The sequence below is a fragment of the Micromys minutus genome (genome assembly GCF_963924665.1).
Source record: "Micromys minutus genome assembly, chromosome: 10".
In the NCBI taxonomy this organism is placed as follows: domain Eukaryota; kingdom Metazoa; phylum Chordata; class Mammalia; order Rodentia; family Muridae; genus Micromys; species Micromys minutus.
The window spans coordinates 64315080-64332347 of NC_137979.1; the positions used below are offsets into that span (position 1 = coordinate 64315080).

The 17268-nt window shown below is 53.0% G+C and overlaps 1 protein-coding gene across 2 annotated transcripts in view; it reads right to left on the bottom strand.

The window, feature by feature from the left end:
• Window positions 1-495: 495 nt before the first annotated feature.
• TBC1D16 (TBC1 domain family member 16) overlaps window positions 496-17268 on the bottom strand; it is a 75894-nt gene continuing 59121 nt past the window's right edge. Inside the window, exons 4-12 of one of the 2 annotated variants that reach the window (XM_080922692.1) lie at window positions 12454-12615; window positions 11093-11240; window positions 10059-10223; window positions 9448-9596; window positions 8557-8691; window positions 7535-7721; window positions 4501-4680; window positions 2061-2207; window positions 496-1089 (exon numbers count right to left, since the gene is read on the bottom strand). In XM_080922692.1, coding sequence (XP_080778818.1) covers window positions 841-1089; window positions 2061-2207; window positions 4501-4680; window positions 7535-7721; window positions 8557-8691; window positions 9448-9596; window positions 10059-10223; window positions 11093-11240; window positions 12454-12615 — 1522 coding nt within the window. In that variant the 3' untranslated portion in view covers window positions 496-840. Of the gene's footprint in view, window positions 1090-2060; window positions 2208-4500; window positions 4681-7534; window positions 7722-8556; window positions 8692-9447; window positions 9597-10058; window positions 10227-11092; window positions 11241-12453; window positions 12616-17268 lie in introns of both variants that reach the window. The other variant, XM_080922691.1, reaches the window with a different exon arrangement.

Genomic DNA, 17268 nt, shown 5'->3' on the forward strand with positions numbered 1-17268 from the left:
AATCTGACTACAATCCTCAGCTTTGGAGGATGGAATGTGGGCATGGCCTTTTCCTTCTTAAGTGGAAGAGCATTCCAGTGTTGCTCAGCTACACCAAACCAAGGAACAGAAGTCCCCTAGGTCCTGCTTGGTGGCAGAGGCACCTCCCCAGCCATTGTCAGATGCCTTTGTCTTGGTTGGGGAGTTACACACTCTCCCTTCTCCGGGACCAAGTACTGCATACACATGCAGCCCATTCAGGCCACAGTGGGATGCTGTTTCTGGTAGAGAAAACAAACCTTAGATCCTCAGGAGAGGACCCCAGTGGAGGGTGCATCTGACACGTGTCTGCCAGCCTGCTCCTCGGGCTCAGGGTAGGCACGTCCCTCCCATACATAGCAGGGCACTGTGGGAAGCCCAGGCTCGAACACCTGCTCGCACAAGCTTTTCTTCCCCCACCCCTCCCTCCCTCCCTCCCTTTTTCCCTCCCTCCCTCCTGTCTTTTCTGGACGGGCATCTTCATACCAGTCTTGCAGCTGTGAGCAAGGAGTTTTACAAGTGTGCTCGACTCACTCAGACAACAATCCTGCTCCTGTGTCCCTTGGTGCTGGAGTGAGGATGAGGTCTTTTCTAGTTCACAGCCAGCCAGCCACCTACATCCCAGTGGCTAGCCAGAATCCTGAGCTAGACGTTCAGGAGCTGAATTCTCCAGACAGCTGATTCCTGCGGTCGGTTCTGGAGCCCGATTTTGTCATCAGGACAAGGTTTTCCTCGTGTCCTCTCCATGTCCATCCTCTCCCCTTCCCACTAGCTCACGACCTCACGGAGGTCCCCTCGACCATGGTCAAGGGCTGGGCTTTCCTATCTTCGGAAACCAAAGGCCTCCCGTGATGCCTTTGGGCCTTTCCTGCCTTCTCTTGGGGGCTTGGGTGATGGCATCTCCACTGTGCCCCCATAGGGACAGCTCTCTGAGCCAGGGTGGTGGCCGGCACACTCCACGGCTGGGATGCACCCACTGTCCCACATGCCTGTCCCACACAGCTTACAGAGGTCATGGAGGCTGCAGGGGATCCGTGGCAGAAGTCGGAACTGGTACAGGAGACTCCTGGCCTGCGGAGAGAGGACAGGCTAAAGGGGACAGAAAGGTCACTGGAGTAGGGACAGCACAGTACCCCGGGTCTACACTGCCTGCCAAAAAAGGGACCATGAGATACTTGGGCAGTTTAAGACACACGGAGTTCCCAGATGGTATAGGTGGCCACCGATGACAGAGCCACACGGCCCTTCCTGTCCCTTTTCAGGTTCCTCTCAGTTCCAATAGCCCTGTTCATGACTTTCAGTTACCCTAGATCCCTGCAAGTTCTGTCTGGGAAGCCCAGTGACGGGCCTGAGGACCTGTTCTTGTCCCCATGGGCCACCAGAGGTCTGAACCAAAGCACTGCCAGCCAGACTATGGGAAGTGGGGTGTATGCGTGAGCTTCAAGGGCGCTTTTCTTCCAGCCATGGGTGAGCTATGACCTCCCTAGGCTCTGCCTTTCCTACCCCCACTTTCCCAACTCAGAACCGGAAGGAGGCAGTCCTGGGTGGAGTCTGGCTAGGCATTCACGCACTGTAGCAAAAGAAAGAGGCTGTGTCCAGTGCTTATCCCTCTGAGGACCATGGGGACCAAAGAGAGACCCGGCAACACCACTGGGCTGAGGAGGCGGCACCAGGTGCCAATCGCACCGACTTGGTAGAGAAAGCCCAATGAGGTAGGATGCAGCTCGGGATTGTGGGGGTGGTACCCATGTACAGAGGCAGGGCTCTAGATGCATGTGCTTGGGTGGACAGGGCTCCGTGGGCAGGGGCAGGGCTGTGAGGTATGGGTGGGGCTCTTCGTGCAGAGCTGGGTCCTTGAGGTAAGGACAGGGCTTTACGTGTAGGGGTGGGTCTGTGAGGAGTGAGTATCAGGGACTTCCTAGAACCCCCATCTTTCCCCTATCATCTTCCTCACCCCTCCCTCCATGTGCAGGGGTGAGGCAGTAAACCATGTGCCTGCTTATGTGCAGGGCAGGCCTGAAAGGCCCGGCCAGTGCGCCCACCTTCTTGAGCACCAACTCTCCATTCATATGCATGGCCAGGTTTCCAAAGTGCAGGAGCATCTGATCCGTGGCCAGTTGCTGCTCGATGACATCGTCTCCGTAGATGGCGACGATGGCCACACAGATGAACAGGTGGAAATAGTCTGTCTGCAGGGACACAGAGAACTCAAGGGGTCGGGCCAAGTCTGGGAAACCACAGCACCCCGTTATCTTCCACCTCTAGACAGGACCAGTGTTGGCAGCTACATCCGGGGCTGCTGGGGCATACTAATGGATGATAATCGTGCCACGCCGTGGCTGTTGGTGCTCTCTTGGGAGGTGTCTGCACGGACCGCAAAGCACAACCTCCTCCCTAGCCTGTCTGAGCTCCCACCGCGGGGTCTCACACACAGGGGTCTTGAGGGTCTTAACGAGTGTGCAAAGGATTAACCAGACTCTTCCTGAAGGTTGCAGAACAGACCACCGACATGGAAGAAGTTCTGGCAGCCGGCCTCCTGGTGGTGTGTCTGTGTATCCGCTGGGCATCCCCAGCATGTGCCCTTACTCTACGGCTGGTAGCTGAGCATGTGGAAAGACCCCTACTAAGTGACTCCCCGGAGGTCCTGTGTAGGGCCGCTACCATCTTCCTGCCCCTAGCCTTCTTTTCAAATACCCACAATCCCTTCCTGCCCTCCTTTAGGGCCGCTTTGTGGTGCCTGGCCAGGTGGCAGGCAGTCCCTAAGGGCTCTCCAGCATAGACACCTTAAAGTGCTCACCTTGAAGTGGGGTGGGGTTTCTAGGAAGTCCCTGTTGAGAATCCTGATAACACCAACCGGACCTGGGGTCCCCAGCCCTTCCCTGCCTCCTCTAGCTTTGCAGGAAGGAGCACTTCTGAAGGAATGGAGGGATAGGTATGTTCTCCAGAGACTGGGACCGGGCACAGGGCAAATCCCAGCTCCGGGGCAGGTGCACAGAAGGAAGCCACAGCAGAGGACTGTATGCAGTCTTCCCTTTGGGAGGCTCACCCTGAAGTGTTTCCCCTCGAGCTTGATCGCTGCCCACCCTCCTCTTAACCTCGGCTGGTGGAGGGAGAAGATGGCTCCAGCTGTGACCACTGATCCCCACATCTGAAGGCAACATGAACTTGCTTCATGGGTTTTGAACAACACAGCAGCCAACGGGGCTACAGAGGAGTAGGCACTGCCACCAGCCTCGGAGGATGGATAGCTGCCTTCCTCATGACCCAGCCTCCCTGGCCTCTCAGAGTATCTGTCTGGCACGGCCTTAAGTCTAGGAAGCACTAGCACGCCGGTGGACAGGCAGCAGAAGGATGGAGGAGTCAGTGTGGTTTTCATAGCTGGGGGGGGGGGAGGGGAGGCAGACAGAGCCCCGCCCTGGACACACGGATGGTACTGACGTTTGTACATGCAAGTGTGTGTGCACACATGAAGCCAGAAGTCAGTATCTCCGGGTCTCTCACTGGGTCTTGAAGCTCAGCAATTAGGCTAGACTGGCTGTCTAGCGAGCACTGGGGACTCGCTGTGTCTGCTGCAGTGGGGTTATGGGTGTGCCCTGGCTTAGCACAGGCTAGCACTGTGTAGCTTTGGCTTTTCTGGAACTCATTAAAAAAAAAAGAAAGAAAGAAGGAAAGAAAGAAAGAAAGAAAGAAAAAAAAAAAAGAAAAAAGTCTGTCTGCCTCTCAAACACTGGAATTAAAGGTGTGTGTTACCACACCTGGCACACCTGTTTTTTAAGAAAAACACAGGTTCAGAAACTCCTATGCAGATCTGCAAGTTTGCAAGGTAAGCGCTACCGCTGACTCATCTCCCCAGCCTTTGGGCCTTTGTTATTGTTATTCTGTTTATTGTTTTTATATATTTAAGGTGTGTGTATGTGTGTGTGTGTGTGTGTGTGTGTGCACTCGCTAAAATGACTTGCCTACTTTCTTACACTGATGGCTTGGATGTTAAAGCCACATGGCAGTCAGCCCTCCGGTCAGAGAGGAGCTGGGGGTGAGGATGAAGACGAGAGGATGCCCTCACCCAGCCAGGCTCCCTCTGACACTGTGGGAAGGCAGGAGCTCAGGGTGGCCCAACAGTCCCAGAGGGCAGGGCAGGACAGGGCAGGGCAGCACCTGCCACAGCAAGTGTGGGCACACGCATCCTGGGCTGCCTAACTGTCCTGCCGTGCTGACGTCCCTCCCGTTGACTGGCCATGACAGAAGGGAGCTCAGCCCAGAATGCAGTAATAAGCACGTCAGCCATTTACATCGATTTCAGTTACAAGGAGGTGAGGTCTGAAGCTGGCTGAACAGGCCTGAAAAATACTGACTATGAGGCTGAGACCGGGGTGTGGGGAGTAGGTGGAGCCAGGAGGAGAGACGCCCCACACGAGAGAGGAGGCTTGGGGTGATCCCAGGACCCTCCCTTCGCTGCACTTGGGTGGCACCTGCGCTGCTCACCTGGTAGTGGGCCCAGCAGGCCTCCCAGATGCGCAGGGCCTCCGCCTCAGGAAATTCCCGCTTGAAGCAGAGCAGCAGCCAACGGTGACAGAAAAGCATCTGCAGGCCGTCCTCACCCAGGGAGACCAGGTGTTGGTAGAAGCGTTGGTGTGTCAGCCGGAGCAGCTCCCGCAGGTACAGCTAGAAATGGGAGAGGAGGGGCTGTTACCCAGGCTCCGGGAGAGCCTGCCTACCAGGGCCAGGGAGGTCGCAACTCAGAAAGCCTTCAACTCCAAAAGCACACACAGGAAGTCTCTGTGTCCGCCAAAGATATCAGCCAGTCACCACGTCAGCCTAGGACCGGACCCCTCCCCCCACTGTGTGTGTGTGTGTGTTCGTGTCTACCAACAGTTTATCTTATTTCATTTTTTAAGACTTATTTTACTATTTTAAAAATGGAACCAATTTATTTCATGTGTATGAGTGTTCTGCCCGCCTGTCTGTGCACCGAAGCAGTGCCCGGTGTTTAAGGAGTCCAGAAGCGGGAATTGGGTACCCTGGAACTGGAGTTACAAATGGTTGGGAGCCACCATATGGATCCTGGGATCCAAGCCCAGGCCCCCAACGAGAGCAGTCGGTGCTCTTCACCACTGAGCTGTCTCTCAGCCCTTATTCTATTATTTTAAACTAAGTGTGTAGTCTGTGCACGTGACTTCAGGTAGCCAAGGACAGAGGAGTTAGATCTCTCTTGAACTGGGGTTACAGGAGATTGTGAGCTGCCTGATATAGGTGCTGGGAATTGAACCTGGGTCCTCTGCAAGAACAGTACATGGTATTAACCTCTGGGCCAGCCTGAGATGGAATCACTCACTGAACCGAGGACTTACCAATTAGCTAGGTTGGCTGGGCAGCAAGCTCCAAGGATGTGCCTGTTTTTTTTTACCTGGGTTCTAGGGATCTGGTCTTAATGCTCATACAACAGACACTCTGCTGTCTGAGTCATCCCCCAGCCTCCACCACTGGAACCTCGCTCACACCTGTCTTCCAGTTCATCTTAGATTTAAAGATATTCTAGACCTTGGCATAGACCTGGGTGTAGTATGATCTCTTGGGTGGTCAAGGAAGCTGACTCAGTGTGAAGTCATCCTCCAGCCTCAGCCGACCCCCAGGGGCTGTTTCTAATGTATGCCCGACCAGGCAGGGTGAGTTCTTTCCATCCCACCACAGTCCTGCAAACTCCCAGAACTGATTAAGGGAGGGTACTTGTCTGAGTTTCAAGACCCTGGATTCCTGTGTGTCAGGTCACCAGGTTACATGAGGCTTGACGACAGAGGCCATTTTAGGCAACACTGGGTGGGGGGTAGACGACTTCACTGACGCCACTAGAAAACCAGTCTCCAGCAGCTAATGAGTCACTGGCCCTGTGCCGCCAGGCTGCAGGGTGATGGCGTCAGACCCTGTAATTGCCTCCCTGGGTACCGTGGAAACCTGACATTACAGGCACATATGATGTGGCAGGGGCTGGAGTGCCTGGTTAAGGTCAGTACCGCTGAGCACAGCCAGGCCTCAGGTCTCTGCACCTCTCCGAAGCAAGCACACTGCCGTTCCCAGTGCCTGGAGCTGTGTAGCTTTGGAGTCCAGGAGTCATTCCTAATGGGCCAGGATCTCCAGTCTGTGGCCCGTGGAAGGTCAAGGCCACCATATGGCTGACAGCCCACTAACGGATGTCCAATGTGCACAGCTGCCAGGATGCCCCGTGCCTCCTGCTGTCAGCCGCTTCCCCCTCATACCTTTGCTGTGAGCAGCCTGCTGTTCCCAGTGGTTGATCTCTAGGACATGCTTTTTGCCCTCCCTTGGCTCTGCCCTCACTACACGGGGCCACTGATCCTGATTATCCGGAACCCTCTGTTTAGCTGAGTGTCCAATGCTTGAGGTCTGACCCAAACCAAATAGACAACGCCATGGGAGGGGCACCCCGGACTCCTGTCTCTAGGGTCCAATGCCCTCTACTCATTACGTTCATTCTGTCAGCTTATCTGCTTCCAGACCAGGCCACCTGCGGGACTGCGGGCAGGCTACCTACATCCAGGATCTGGGACTGGGCAGGGGTTTGACACAAACGAAAGTGCTCTGCAGGGACAAGATCTAGTCCCGGTCACTCAGTGCTGCCTGGTTTGTGTACAGCTGATCTCTGTTGGGGGTGGGGGGAGAATCGAGGCCAGGGTCACCTGAGTCTCACAAAAAGGTCAGCTCTTTGGGGGTGTGAGACTCGCCGGTTGGATGTCCCATTGCACACAGCTGCCTCGGCTGTCTGTATCAGGATCTCCTCCTCACACATACCTGAGCCAGGTAGCATGAACCTCTGTCCTGGCCCTATCGAGGAGGCCAGATGATTAATGACCCTGCAGGAAGGCAGGAAGCCACCAGGACCTTGAACAGTTGTCCTCTGGTGTTTCAGGAGGAGTGGATTAGAGGCTGGCCTAGACCCAAACATGTATCTCCTGTAGGTGACTAGCAGGCCCTTCCCAGAAGGCCTGTGTCCTGTCAGCAGAGACTCTGGTTTTCTGCTGACCTCTGATAACATGGCTGCATCTCACCATCAAGACCCAAGCAGCATCAGGAGGCAGTGGGTTATCACACACAGCGGTACACATATGCATGTGTACACACCCACACACCCACACCCACCCACACACCCACACACACCCACACACACACCCACACACACCCACCCACACCCACCCACACACACACCCACCCACACACACACACACCCACCCACACACACACACACCCACACACACACACACCCACACACACACCCACCCACACACACCCACCCACCCACCCACACACACCCACCCACACACACCCACACCCACCCACACACACACACACATACACACACACCCACACACACACCCACACCCACACACACCCACACACACACACACACACACACACACACACACACACACACACACCCACCCACCCACCCACACACACACACACACCCACACACACACACACACACACACACAGCTCCATGCCTCACCAGCTGTCTCTCCATGTCCTCGTCCCGGGGAGAGCTGACAAAGATGGTGTTCTGCATCAAACCAACGAAGCACCAGAAGGTGTCCGATTCATCCAAGACCTCAGCCAGGATAGGCGCCACCAGATCTGACATGCCCTGTGAGTAGCCGATGGCTGGGTTGTACACAGCGTAGTTCAGCAGGATCCTCCTGGTGGGACAGTGGGGAGTAGAGGTGGCTTGAGCCATCCTACCCTTCTGTCTCCACCGCAGCCTGATGTGACAGTATGGGCCCTTCCTTGGTCGGTGTCAGGGGAGGGAGCAGCCAGTGGCAGGTGCCACAAACCCTGACAATCTCAAGAGAATGGGGTATTGGCTGGTTGTGGTATACACGCCTTTAATCCCAGCACTCGGCGGGCAGTATAGTCTCTTTGATTTTGAGGCCAGCCTGATCTACACAGATCCAGGATAGTCAAAGCTACATATAGAAACCCTGTCTCAAAAATGAAAGTGGGGGGGGGGGGGAGAAAGGAAGGAAGGTCTGGGTTCTGTGGGAAGTAAGTCAGTGGGACTCCCTTTGCAAATGTAATAGCCATTCTCCAGGCCCTGAGCCCAGAGTAGAGGCTGTGCAGAAGTGTAGGTCTGACTTTCTTAGGAGTCTGCTGTCTGTGACAGACGGTGGGCTGGCAGGGATGTATTTATTGGCTGTTAATTTTGTGCAGTTATTTGCCAGGCTGAATAGAGTATAAAAGATGGCATCCTCTGGCTCTGCATGTCGTGACGGTCGGTCCATGAGATGAGAGGAAAGGTGACAGGGTTGAGGAGTGTCACCCTTAGTAAGCAGGGGCCAAGTAAGAAGAGGGATTAGGTGGTTGGATGCTACCGTCAGATGGGACTGGGTGGCCACCAGAAGGTTCAGAAGCTGAGACCTCTGCTGAAGTAGCTTATGGGTCCCCTGTTCTGGGCCTGGGTGGAGTGCCGCAGAGCAGCCAGGGGGTCAAAGAGGGTCACAGACGTTCACACAGGGAGGCCAGAGTCACCAGTACCTCATGCTCTCCACGTTTGGGTTGTCCTCCCCTCGGAAGAACTGGTTGTTCCTATCTGTCCGAACCACATCTTTGTCCACGGTGAATTGCACATTACGCCAGAAGGCTCTGTGCTCCTCGGGAGTCATGGAGAGCCTGGGAGGCAGACAGAGTACAGGCCTGAGGTTAGCTATGGAAGGGGGATGCCCGGGGTACCACAGAGGGCAGGAGGGAGTAATACAGCAGCCCACCAGGACCTGGAGTAGCTGCACACTCCCGGAAACAGAAACCCGTGCTCTGCTGAGCTCCAGCCTCTGTTGCTGGGGCTGACTAACCCTCTTGCTCCTAACATGATATGTGCATATGTATGTGCATGTATACATGTGTGTGTATGTGTGTGTTCATGTGTGGTGTGTGCATGTGCACATGTGTGTGTACTGTCAACACCAATGCTCTTGCTCCCAACAGGATATGCACGTGTGTGTGTATGTATATATGTGTGTGCATGTATACATGTGTGCATGAGTATAGGGAGGTGTATTCAAGGCTTTTCTTATTTTAACTCATCTAACAGGTCTAGCCCCTCAGAGGAGAGCTGACTGAAGCCTTTGGGCCACATGGAGGCAACCTCCAGCCTCTGAAGTCAGGCTTCCAGCCCCGCCTGTAGCTGGCGAACACTGGCCGCTAGTTAAGTCTGTTAAACACAAATTCTAAAACCCTTGGTGTGTACTAAGGGGCTTGGATCAAGGTGCTGGGGGTGCCGTGTAGCGACTGCCTTATCCTGCCTACGATGCTGGCTTTTGGGAGACTCGTGCTCCAAAGAAACCATGGTTGATAGAATACACGGTCAGCGTCAGCGGTGAATTGCACTTTGCCGCTGGGATCTGAAAGGACCTCTGAGGCAGAGCGCACCTCTTTTGCTGGATAGCTTCATACTCCTTTCGCTTCTGTGACCGAAGGGCCTCGCGTTCCTCCGATGTGGACTCGTGGCTGTAATAGTGCAGCAGGAAGGGCCAGACCTCCCCCCGGATCGACACATCAATGCCACCAAAGAAAATGGCCTGGAGAAAGCAGTACAAATTGGGGGGGGGTTAGAGTATAAAACAGGGCAGCTCAAAGAACCCCCAAATCCCCAGAGAAGGGTGTTGTGGGTCCTTTGGCGAGCCTCTGATTCAGACCCCGGCAATTTGCACATGTTTACAAGGGGAAAGTGCTGGAGAGGCATTCCCATACAGGATACAAACTGGCTCATTTCAATGTCAAAGCCCCCCCGGGGCGGCACTCTGAGATCAACACGCAGTTCTCACGTCATGGACTAATCCTGGGGGTTTCAAGAGTCCGCAGGGTCCACTTGGGATCCCCCAAACTCTGTAATTGTCTTTTCAATGAAGCTGTCTGGGTGTCTCCGACGGAACCTGATGCCAGGGACAGGCCCTCCAGAGGCGGTGACTGGCCACCCACCCTCCATCCCCGCTGCTAGACCACAGGGCTCCGTGGAGGCAGGCCAGGCGGCCCCTCCATACCTGGCGGAGTTTGTATTCCTCCTCCACCTGGCCCAGGTCATTCAGGTGGTTGAGCCAGGCAGACACGTCCAGCCTCCGGTACAGGCTCTCCTCCGGGTGGATTTCAGAGGAAGGCAGCTTGGGCCTTCGGATGGAGAACTGCATGCATGTCCTCTCATCTGTGACCTGCTGGACGGGTGGGAGGGACCCGGTGGAGAGCAGATCTCAGAGCTTGGGCTTTTGAAGCCTGAGATGCTGTTCCCAGCATGTCAAAGCCACTCTCTCCTCTGGGAGGAGGGGAGGCGCTGTCTGCGCATACAACTCCTAAATGGCAAGTGTAATTAGACACAATTAAAATGAAAATACCTTCATCCTAAACTCTCTCTCCCTTTGCAACTCACAGCCTCCACTGCCCCCATCCCCTTCCTGCTCCAGCCGAAAAGAAAATCAGAATTAACACCCCTTACAGCCCAACTTCCCTCTGCCAGGGAAAGCCTGCAATAGATTCCATTTGATCGGCCACATACAAAGGCTCGCTGTTCGGTCGAGCGGGGAGCCAGACTGTCAGATTGTCTCCATGCGCAGTCACGAGTCCCGGGCGAAACCGCAGCTGACATTTAATTCAGAAATCAAAGGTTGCTCATTGCAAGGGGGGTGGGGGTGGGATCTGCCACTATCCCAATAAGAGGAGTCAGCAGGAGGCTCTGCGGGAGGAGCAGAGCTGGAAAGTCAGCCCCCGGTTCTAATAAGCACATACAGTATCTTAATCAGGTGATTAAGAGGCTCTTATTACCCCTGCATGCAGATTGAGCAAAAGATGGCAGAAAGCCTCGTGAAAACACGAGTCTCCAAATGCTCAAGGTGACTTTCAGAAAGGCCTGGGAACAGATTTCAGCCCCCAAGCACCCAGATGTCAACCACTTTGAACCACAGACAGCCAAATGTCATACTCCTCAGAGGGGAATCCTCAGAGCCAGACACCCCTGAGGAAGGTGTGCTGGAATGGTCCCAGAACCCTGACCATAACCAACCACGTCCCTCCCCACTGGGGCTACCTGGTCCCTGAGGTGTGTCTCCGTGCAGAACTTCCATTGCTGGAACACTTCGGAGAGCTTGTCCAGGCCGCCATGGTGAAAGTGAAAAATCTTGTATTGACTCTCTCGGCTGGCCACCACCAACTGGCCACTCGTACAAGCCTCGTCACTGAAGGGCCACGGGGTGGGGGAGGGGTGAACGCATTAACACAGGTTTTGATTTCTGAGTTTAATCAGAGCCTGCCCGTCAGCTACCTCAGGCAGGAAACAGTGAGTCCTGAGGGAGTCTGGCTGCTTGTGTGGGGAGCAGAGTCAACAAAACTCAGTACCCCCTCTACCTAGCAAGCACAGCACCTGGATCCAGAGGGTCCCTGGCACACCATTGCTGAGCTGGGCTGGAGACCTGGAGGAGGTGTTAGGGACAGCTGGCTGGGTGGAGACCTCAACCCTGTAGGTGGTTTCTCAAGCCTCCTCTAGTCTAATGGCTGGATAATAAGAGGGCAGAGGACAGGGTCTCCCAAAATCCCCTTCAAGGCTGTCACCCCAACCACCTCAGCACCCTCAGGGGAAGGCTCTTACAGCTACTTTTGGAGGGTGCTGACTTGGGCTGATGTGGGAAACCACAGTCAGGAGTCTGTGACCTTGCTTACAAAGGAAAAGCCACCTAAACCTAGGAGGCCAGTGCCAATGCAGCATTCAACCAGTGGAGCCCGGGAGCACAGCAGTCTGCAGCACCCTCAACAGCACCCTCCTGCTGGGCGGCCTCGGGTGGGAGACCACGGATGACCGTGGGTCAGGGAGGAAACTGTTAGCATTGGCTAGACCAGCTGCAACCTCTGCTGCACAGGAGACTGGAAATGCACATGGCTGCCCACATGTGTGCTTACACATACATACATACCTGCACATACATACATACATACATACATGCCTGCACATGCATACATACATACATACATGCCTGCACATACATACATACATACACACATACATACCTGCACATACATACATACATACATGCCTGCACATACATACATATACATACATACACACCTGCACATGCATACATACATGCATACACGCCTGCACATGCATACATACATACATGCCTGCACATACATACATGCATGCATGCATACATACATACATGCCTGCACATACATACATACATACCTGCACATGCATACATACATGCATACATACATGCATACATGCATGCATGCATGCATACATACATACATGCCTGCAATGCATACATACATACATACATACATACATACCTGCACATGCATACATACATACATACATACATACATACATACATACATACATACATACAGGCACACATACATGCTTCCAGGAAGCAGAGGACAGGTTCCTACCTGAAGAAGAGTCGCAGGGAGCGCATGTGTCCCAGGTCCACCCGGAACACACCACAGATCTGCTCCAGAGCGCATCCCCGCTGTGGCTCGTCCCAGCGAGGCGTCTGCAGGAGGCCATTGCTGTCAGGAAACCGCAGGTTGGCATCGGAACTAGAGGGGGAGCTGGTGGAGAAGGTTGTGTGAGGTCTCTCATTTCTGTGCTGTGCTAATCAAGGGAAGGGGAGGGCACGTAACATACACCCGGAGCCCGAGCTTAAATACGGAGGACACGATAGAACACGTCCTGTGGAAAACTGCGCCCCAGATGTCAGGAAATGAGAACAGTGATACTCCAGTTTGAATGGAAAATGGGGTTTTTCTGTTTTGTTGCCTTTTTCATAAGCAGACTCCGCGGTAACTTAATACAGGTAGCTGCTGTCAGGACGGCAGAGAAGACGGGAGCTCAAATCCCCTCCTGAGTGATCTATGGCAAGTTACCAGGCCTCTCTGAGCCTTTATGTCTGATCTATAAGTCGGAGATAGCAACAGAATGTGCGTGAAATGGACAAGTGTGAAGTTGCTGTAGGTCCCGGGGCCCGTGAAGGACAGCTGCTCCGTCAGCCTTAGACAGGCGGGCTTCGACACAGGCAGTGTCTAGATTTCTTCCATAAGGTGCCGATGGCAGTGTCTGCTCACTGTTTCAGAAAACAATGGGTACTGGAGGAAAAACAGGGGCCACTAATATTAACAGGACTAGTACAACTAACTGACTAGCTAATATAACCAACTAACTTAACTAATCTTAACTGCCAGTGTCCGCAATGATTCGGGGACATGGGCTTGGCCACTTCCCACGTGCTGAGGGGTAGAAGTCGCTCACACAGATTCGAGAGCGTGTAACGGCAGAGTTAACATTGGGGCTCTTCCTCCATCCCTCGGTGACCCTGGAGCTCCCCCCCATCACCCCCACCCCCGCTACACAGGCATCCTCCTGCCTCTGCTTTTCCCGCACTGAGGAAACAGTGTGTGTTTTATGGGCTGATATTTATTTACTTATTTATTTATTTATTCCCCTTCTCCCTCACACCCCTTGCCCCCCCCCCCAGATTCACCCCTCTTCCATTTCCCTTCAGAAGAGAGCAGGCCTCCCATGGATCTCAACCAAACAGGGCAGAACAAGGCATGACATGACCAGACACAAGTCCTCATATCAGGACTGGACGAGTCAACCCAACAGGAGGAAAAGGATCCCCAAAGCAGGCAAAAGAGTCAGAGACACCCTGACTCCCACTGTTAGGAATCTACAAGGACACCAGATGTTCTGACTGAAGTGCTCGGGGTCAAAGCACTTTACCCATGAGCCCTGTGCACAGCCCTCCTGTGTTTTTATAGCACATGATCTTATTCCATGAGTACTGGAATTACCCCCCTGCTGGGAAAATGAAGCTGAGGCCCAGAGAGGCTGTGTAATTTCGCCAAGGTCACACATCTAGCAAGTAGTAGAGCTACGACTAGAACCTGAGGTCTGTCCTCCAAGTGTCCTCCAAAGCTCCCCTGACATTTTACTTATAAAGAAAATTCCGCCGATTGTTTACATTTTCCTTTGCAAAAATATTTAATTATACAGTTTTGGGCATCACAGGTTAAATCCTGGAGAGACAGCAGGGGTGTTAGCTAAGGTGTAGTCTGAGCAAAGGAGAGTCGGTTTCTTCCGTTCTTGCGCTGGCTCAGCCCGCTCTCTGCTGGAGCAGAAGACCCCGTGCATACCATCCAGTGAACAGCTCCCTTGTAAGCCTGGCTCTAGCTCCTTTCCTCTCAGCCAGCAAGGAGAAAGCACAGTCCTTCACAGTACCCAGAATGCCTGGGTAGTGTGTGGTGTGACTCTCCTCCCCAGCCTGTGTCAGGAAGTCATCCCAGCAGGGTCCTCCCTTAGGCCCCGGATGCGCCCTAGACTTCCTGCTTCTTCCTGCACTCTGTAAAATCTTCCTCCACGGTCTAGGTGAGAGACTGCCGAGAGCTGCTGCCTACCGCATCCTGCATGCTATCGATCATTTATGTGCTGGGTCTGTCCCCAGCATGCTCCCCTTTATCTGCTACCGGGTTGCTATAACACGCTACAGCACCATTCTCCAACCTCCCGGAACCCCACAGGGGCAGGCAGTGGAGCCAGGCCACAAGCAGAGCAGGGAGTGGTGTCGGAGGTAAGATGTTTCTGGGAAACAATGGTTGTGTGGGCAGGCTTCCTGCCCTAATGGTGACATCCAAGAAAAGGAGAGCTATGCAGACAATTAAAATATTGGGAGCTGGAGGACAGGAGACACATACTGTGGAGCACAGGACAATGCACACCCTCTATGTGACACCACAGGGCTTTGTCCAAAACCAGAGAGCACACAACAGCAAGAGAATGCCTTGTGCAAACTGTGGGCTTCCATCAGTGTGGTCCAGACAGGATCTCATGGCTGATGCTGACGAGGGGGTGTCTGGGTCCCCATGGCACCAAGGACACATGAGAAGTCTCTGCAATGAACCAGAAACTAATCTAGCAGAACATCGAGGCAGGTGTGGTGGTGAAAACCCATAAGGCTGTGCTCCAGAAACAGAGGAAGGAGGGCGGAGCCTGGGGGGGGAGCAACACAGGGAGGCTAGCCTGGGCTACATGAGGTGATGACTCAAAAAAGCAAACAAACGCATCTCAATACTGATGATAATAAAACAAAGAACAAACTGGTCATATACTGCAGGCGCTAAAGATTAATGTTGTTACTATATTGAAATGCACAGAAATTATTAGAGATGAATTCTCCACATGACAGTGTCAAAAAGAAAAGACAGTTTACTGGAGAATACACAAAACTATTTTTTACTATATTTTAAAATAGTTTTTACTGTATTTACTCATATCTAGAATAATAAAATGAATTCAAGCACAAAAGAGACTGTTCTGAAGGTAGGGATTAAACTGGTGGCAATTCAAAGATTATAAAATCTTGGCCAGGGGCCAGAGAGATGGCTCACAGTTAAGTGTGAGTCCTGTTCTTACAGCAGATCTCCAAATTCAGTTCCTAATATCCGCAGTGACTTGGGAACGAAGGCTTGGCCACTTCCCATGTGTTGTGGGTAGAAAACATGTGCACGTATGTGAGAGCATGTAAACAACCGAGTCAACATCGGGGCTCTTCCTCTATCCCTCAGTGACCATGGACTGGCTGCCCCCCGCACAGGTCTCAGGCATCCTCCTGCCTCTGCTCACAACTCCCTGCCGCTCCCTTAACTCCTCTGCTGGCCTCTGTGGGCAGCTGCACTCATAGAGAGATGCATAGCTAAGAATAAAAAGTATTTAAAATCTAAACTAGGAGGAGAGGCATATGCCTGTAACTCCAGAACCTGAGAGAGGGAAAGGCTAAAGGCTCAGGGGTTCAAGTCATCCTCGAGGCCAGGACAGAGCACCCAAGGCCCTATGTAACAAACAAATCAAACAGCCAACAAATATAAAATAGTGATAATAAACCCAGGGTCTCAGGACAGCTTAGAGGGATGAAGTAGACTGGCCTGGTTTCTCTGAATGTCAATCTGAAAATAAAATGCAAAAGGCTTAACATATCTGTGTGCTTTCACCGTCTTATTTCCTTTCTAGCACTTAGCTCGAGGAGGCTTAGTCACGGGATCGCATACGTGAACAGATTCAGGACATCCCATTGGCAGAACTGACCAAACCCACAAACTGGGAACAGAGGAGAACGTTCTCAGAAGAGGAAGGACACTGTGTGCACTCTGCAGTGAACGTCCGACTCAGTGGAGAAGGACGGGATTGTTTCCCTCAAAAACAGGAGCTTGGGGCTGGAGAGACGGCTCAGCGGTTAACACTGATTGCTCTTACGGAGCGCCGCTGTTTGGGTCCCAGAACCTGTGTGATGGCGTGCAACCATCTGTGACCCCAGTTCTAGGGGATCCAGCATCTTCTGACCTCCAAGGGCACCACACATGCACATGGTACACAGAAAAACCTGTTGGCAAACATACATACATAAACATCCACACACATAAAATAAATAAATCTAAAAAGTAAACATCCGAAATTAAAGGAAAACAAACCAGGTACCAGCTTCTGCTGGAATTCCTGTATCCTCCAGTGCCCACCCTCACCTCTGCACAGACAGGAAGAGGAAGGAGGACCACAAAGAAGGGAGGAGAAAGCTGCAGAGGATGTGACTGTTAAATGAAGCATCTCCGGGGGATTATAAAACAACTCTAGAGCCAGTGAGTGAACTGAGAGAGTTTATAGGCTGAGAGGTTAATAGAGAAGTACGGTCTGCACCCTTGAACCATCTGGGCACGACTGGAAAACGGAAGAGCACAGAAATGAAACCATGGCTGAGGGGGACGGTTCAGTGGATAAAGTCTTGCTGTGAAGCACGGCAGAGTTTGGACTCCCAAAACCCAACACCATCCCAGTGCTTGGGAGGTGGAGATCCGGGGCAAGCTGACTGACCAGCCAAGCAGAACCAGGGATCTCTGGGTTCAGTGAGAAACCAGGAGGAGCCAGATCAATGTCACCCTCCACGCGCACGTACACACACGTGCCCGCATGCCATGGAACACATATACACACGCCCACACGAATGTCCTGTGAAGAGACATCACGGTTAAGACCTCCACCCTGAAAAATATGGTTGCTGAGAGAAATCAAACAGTCAGCAAGCGAGGACGCCTCCACAAAACAAATTAGAATCGACTTCCTCATGCCACACCCCAAAGTTAACTCGAGACAGTTTATAGCTCACGATGTGAAAAACGGTAAGCCTGGGAAACTCCCTGACAGCCACCGCTTTTGAG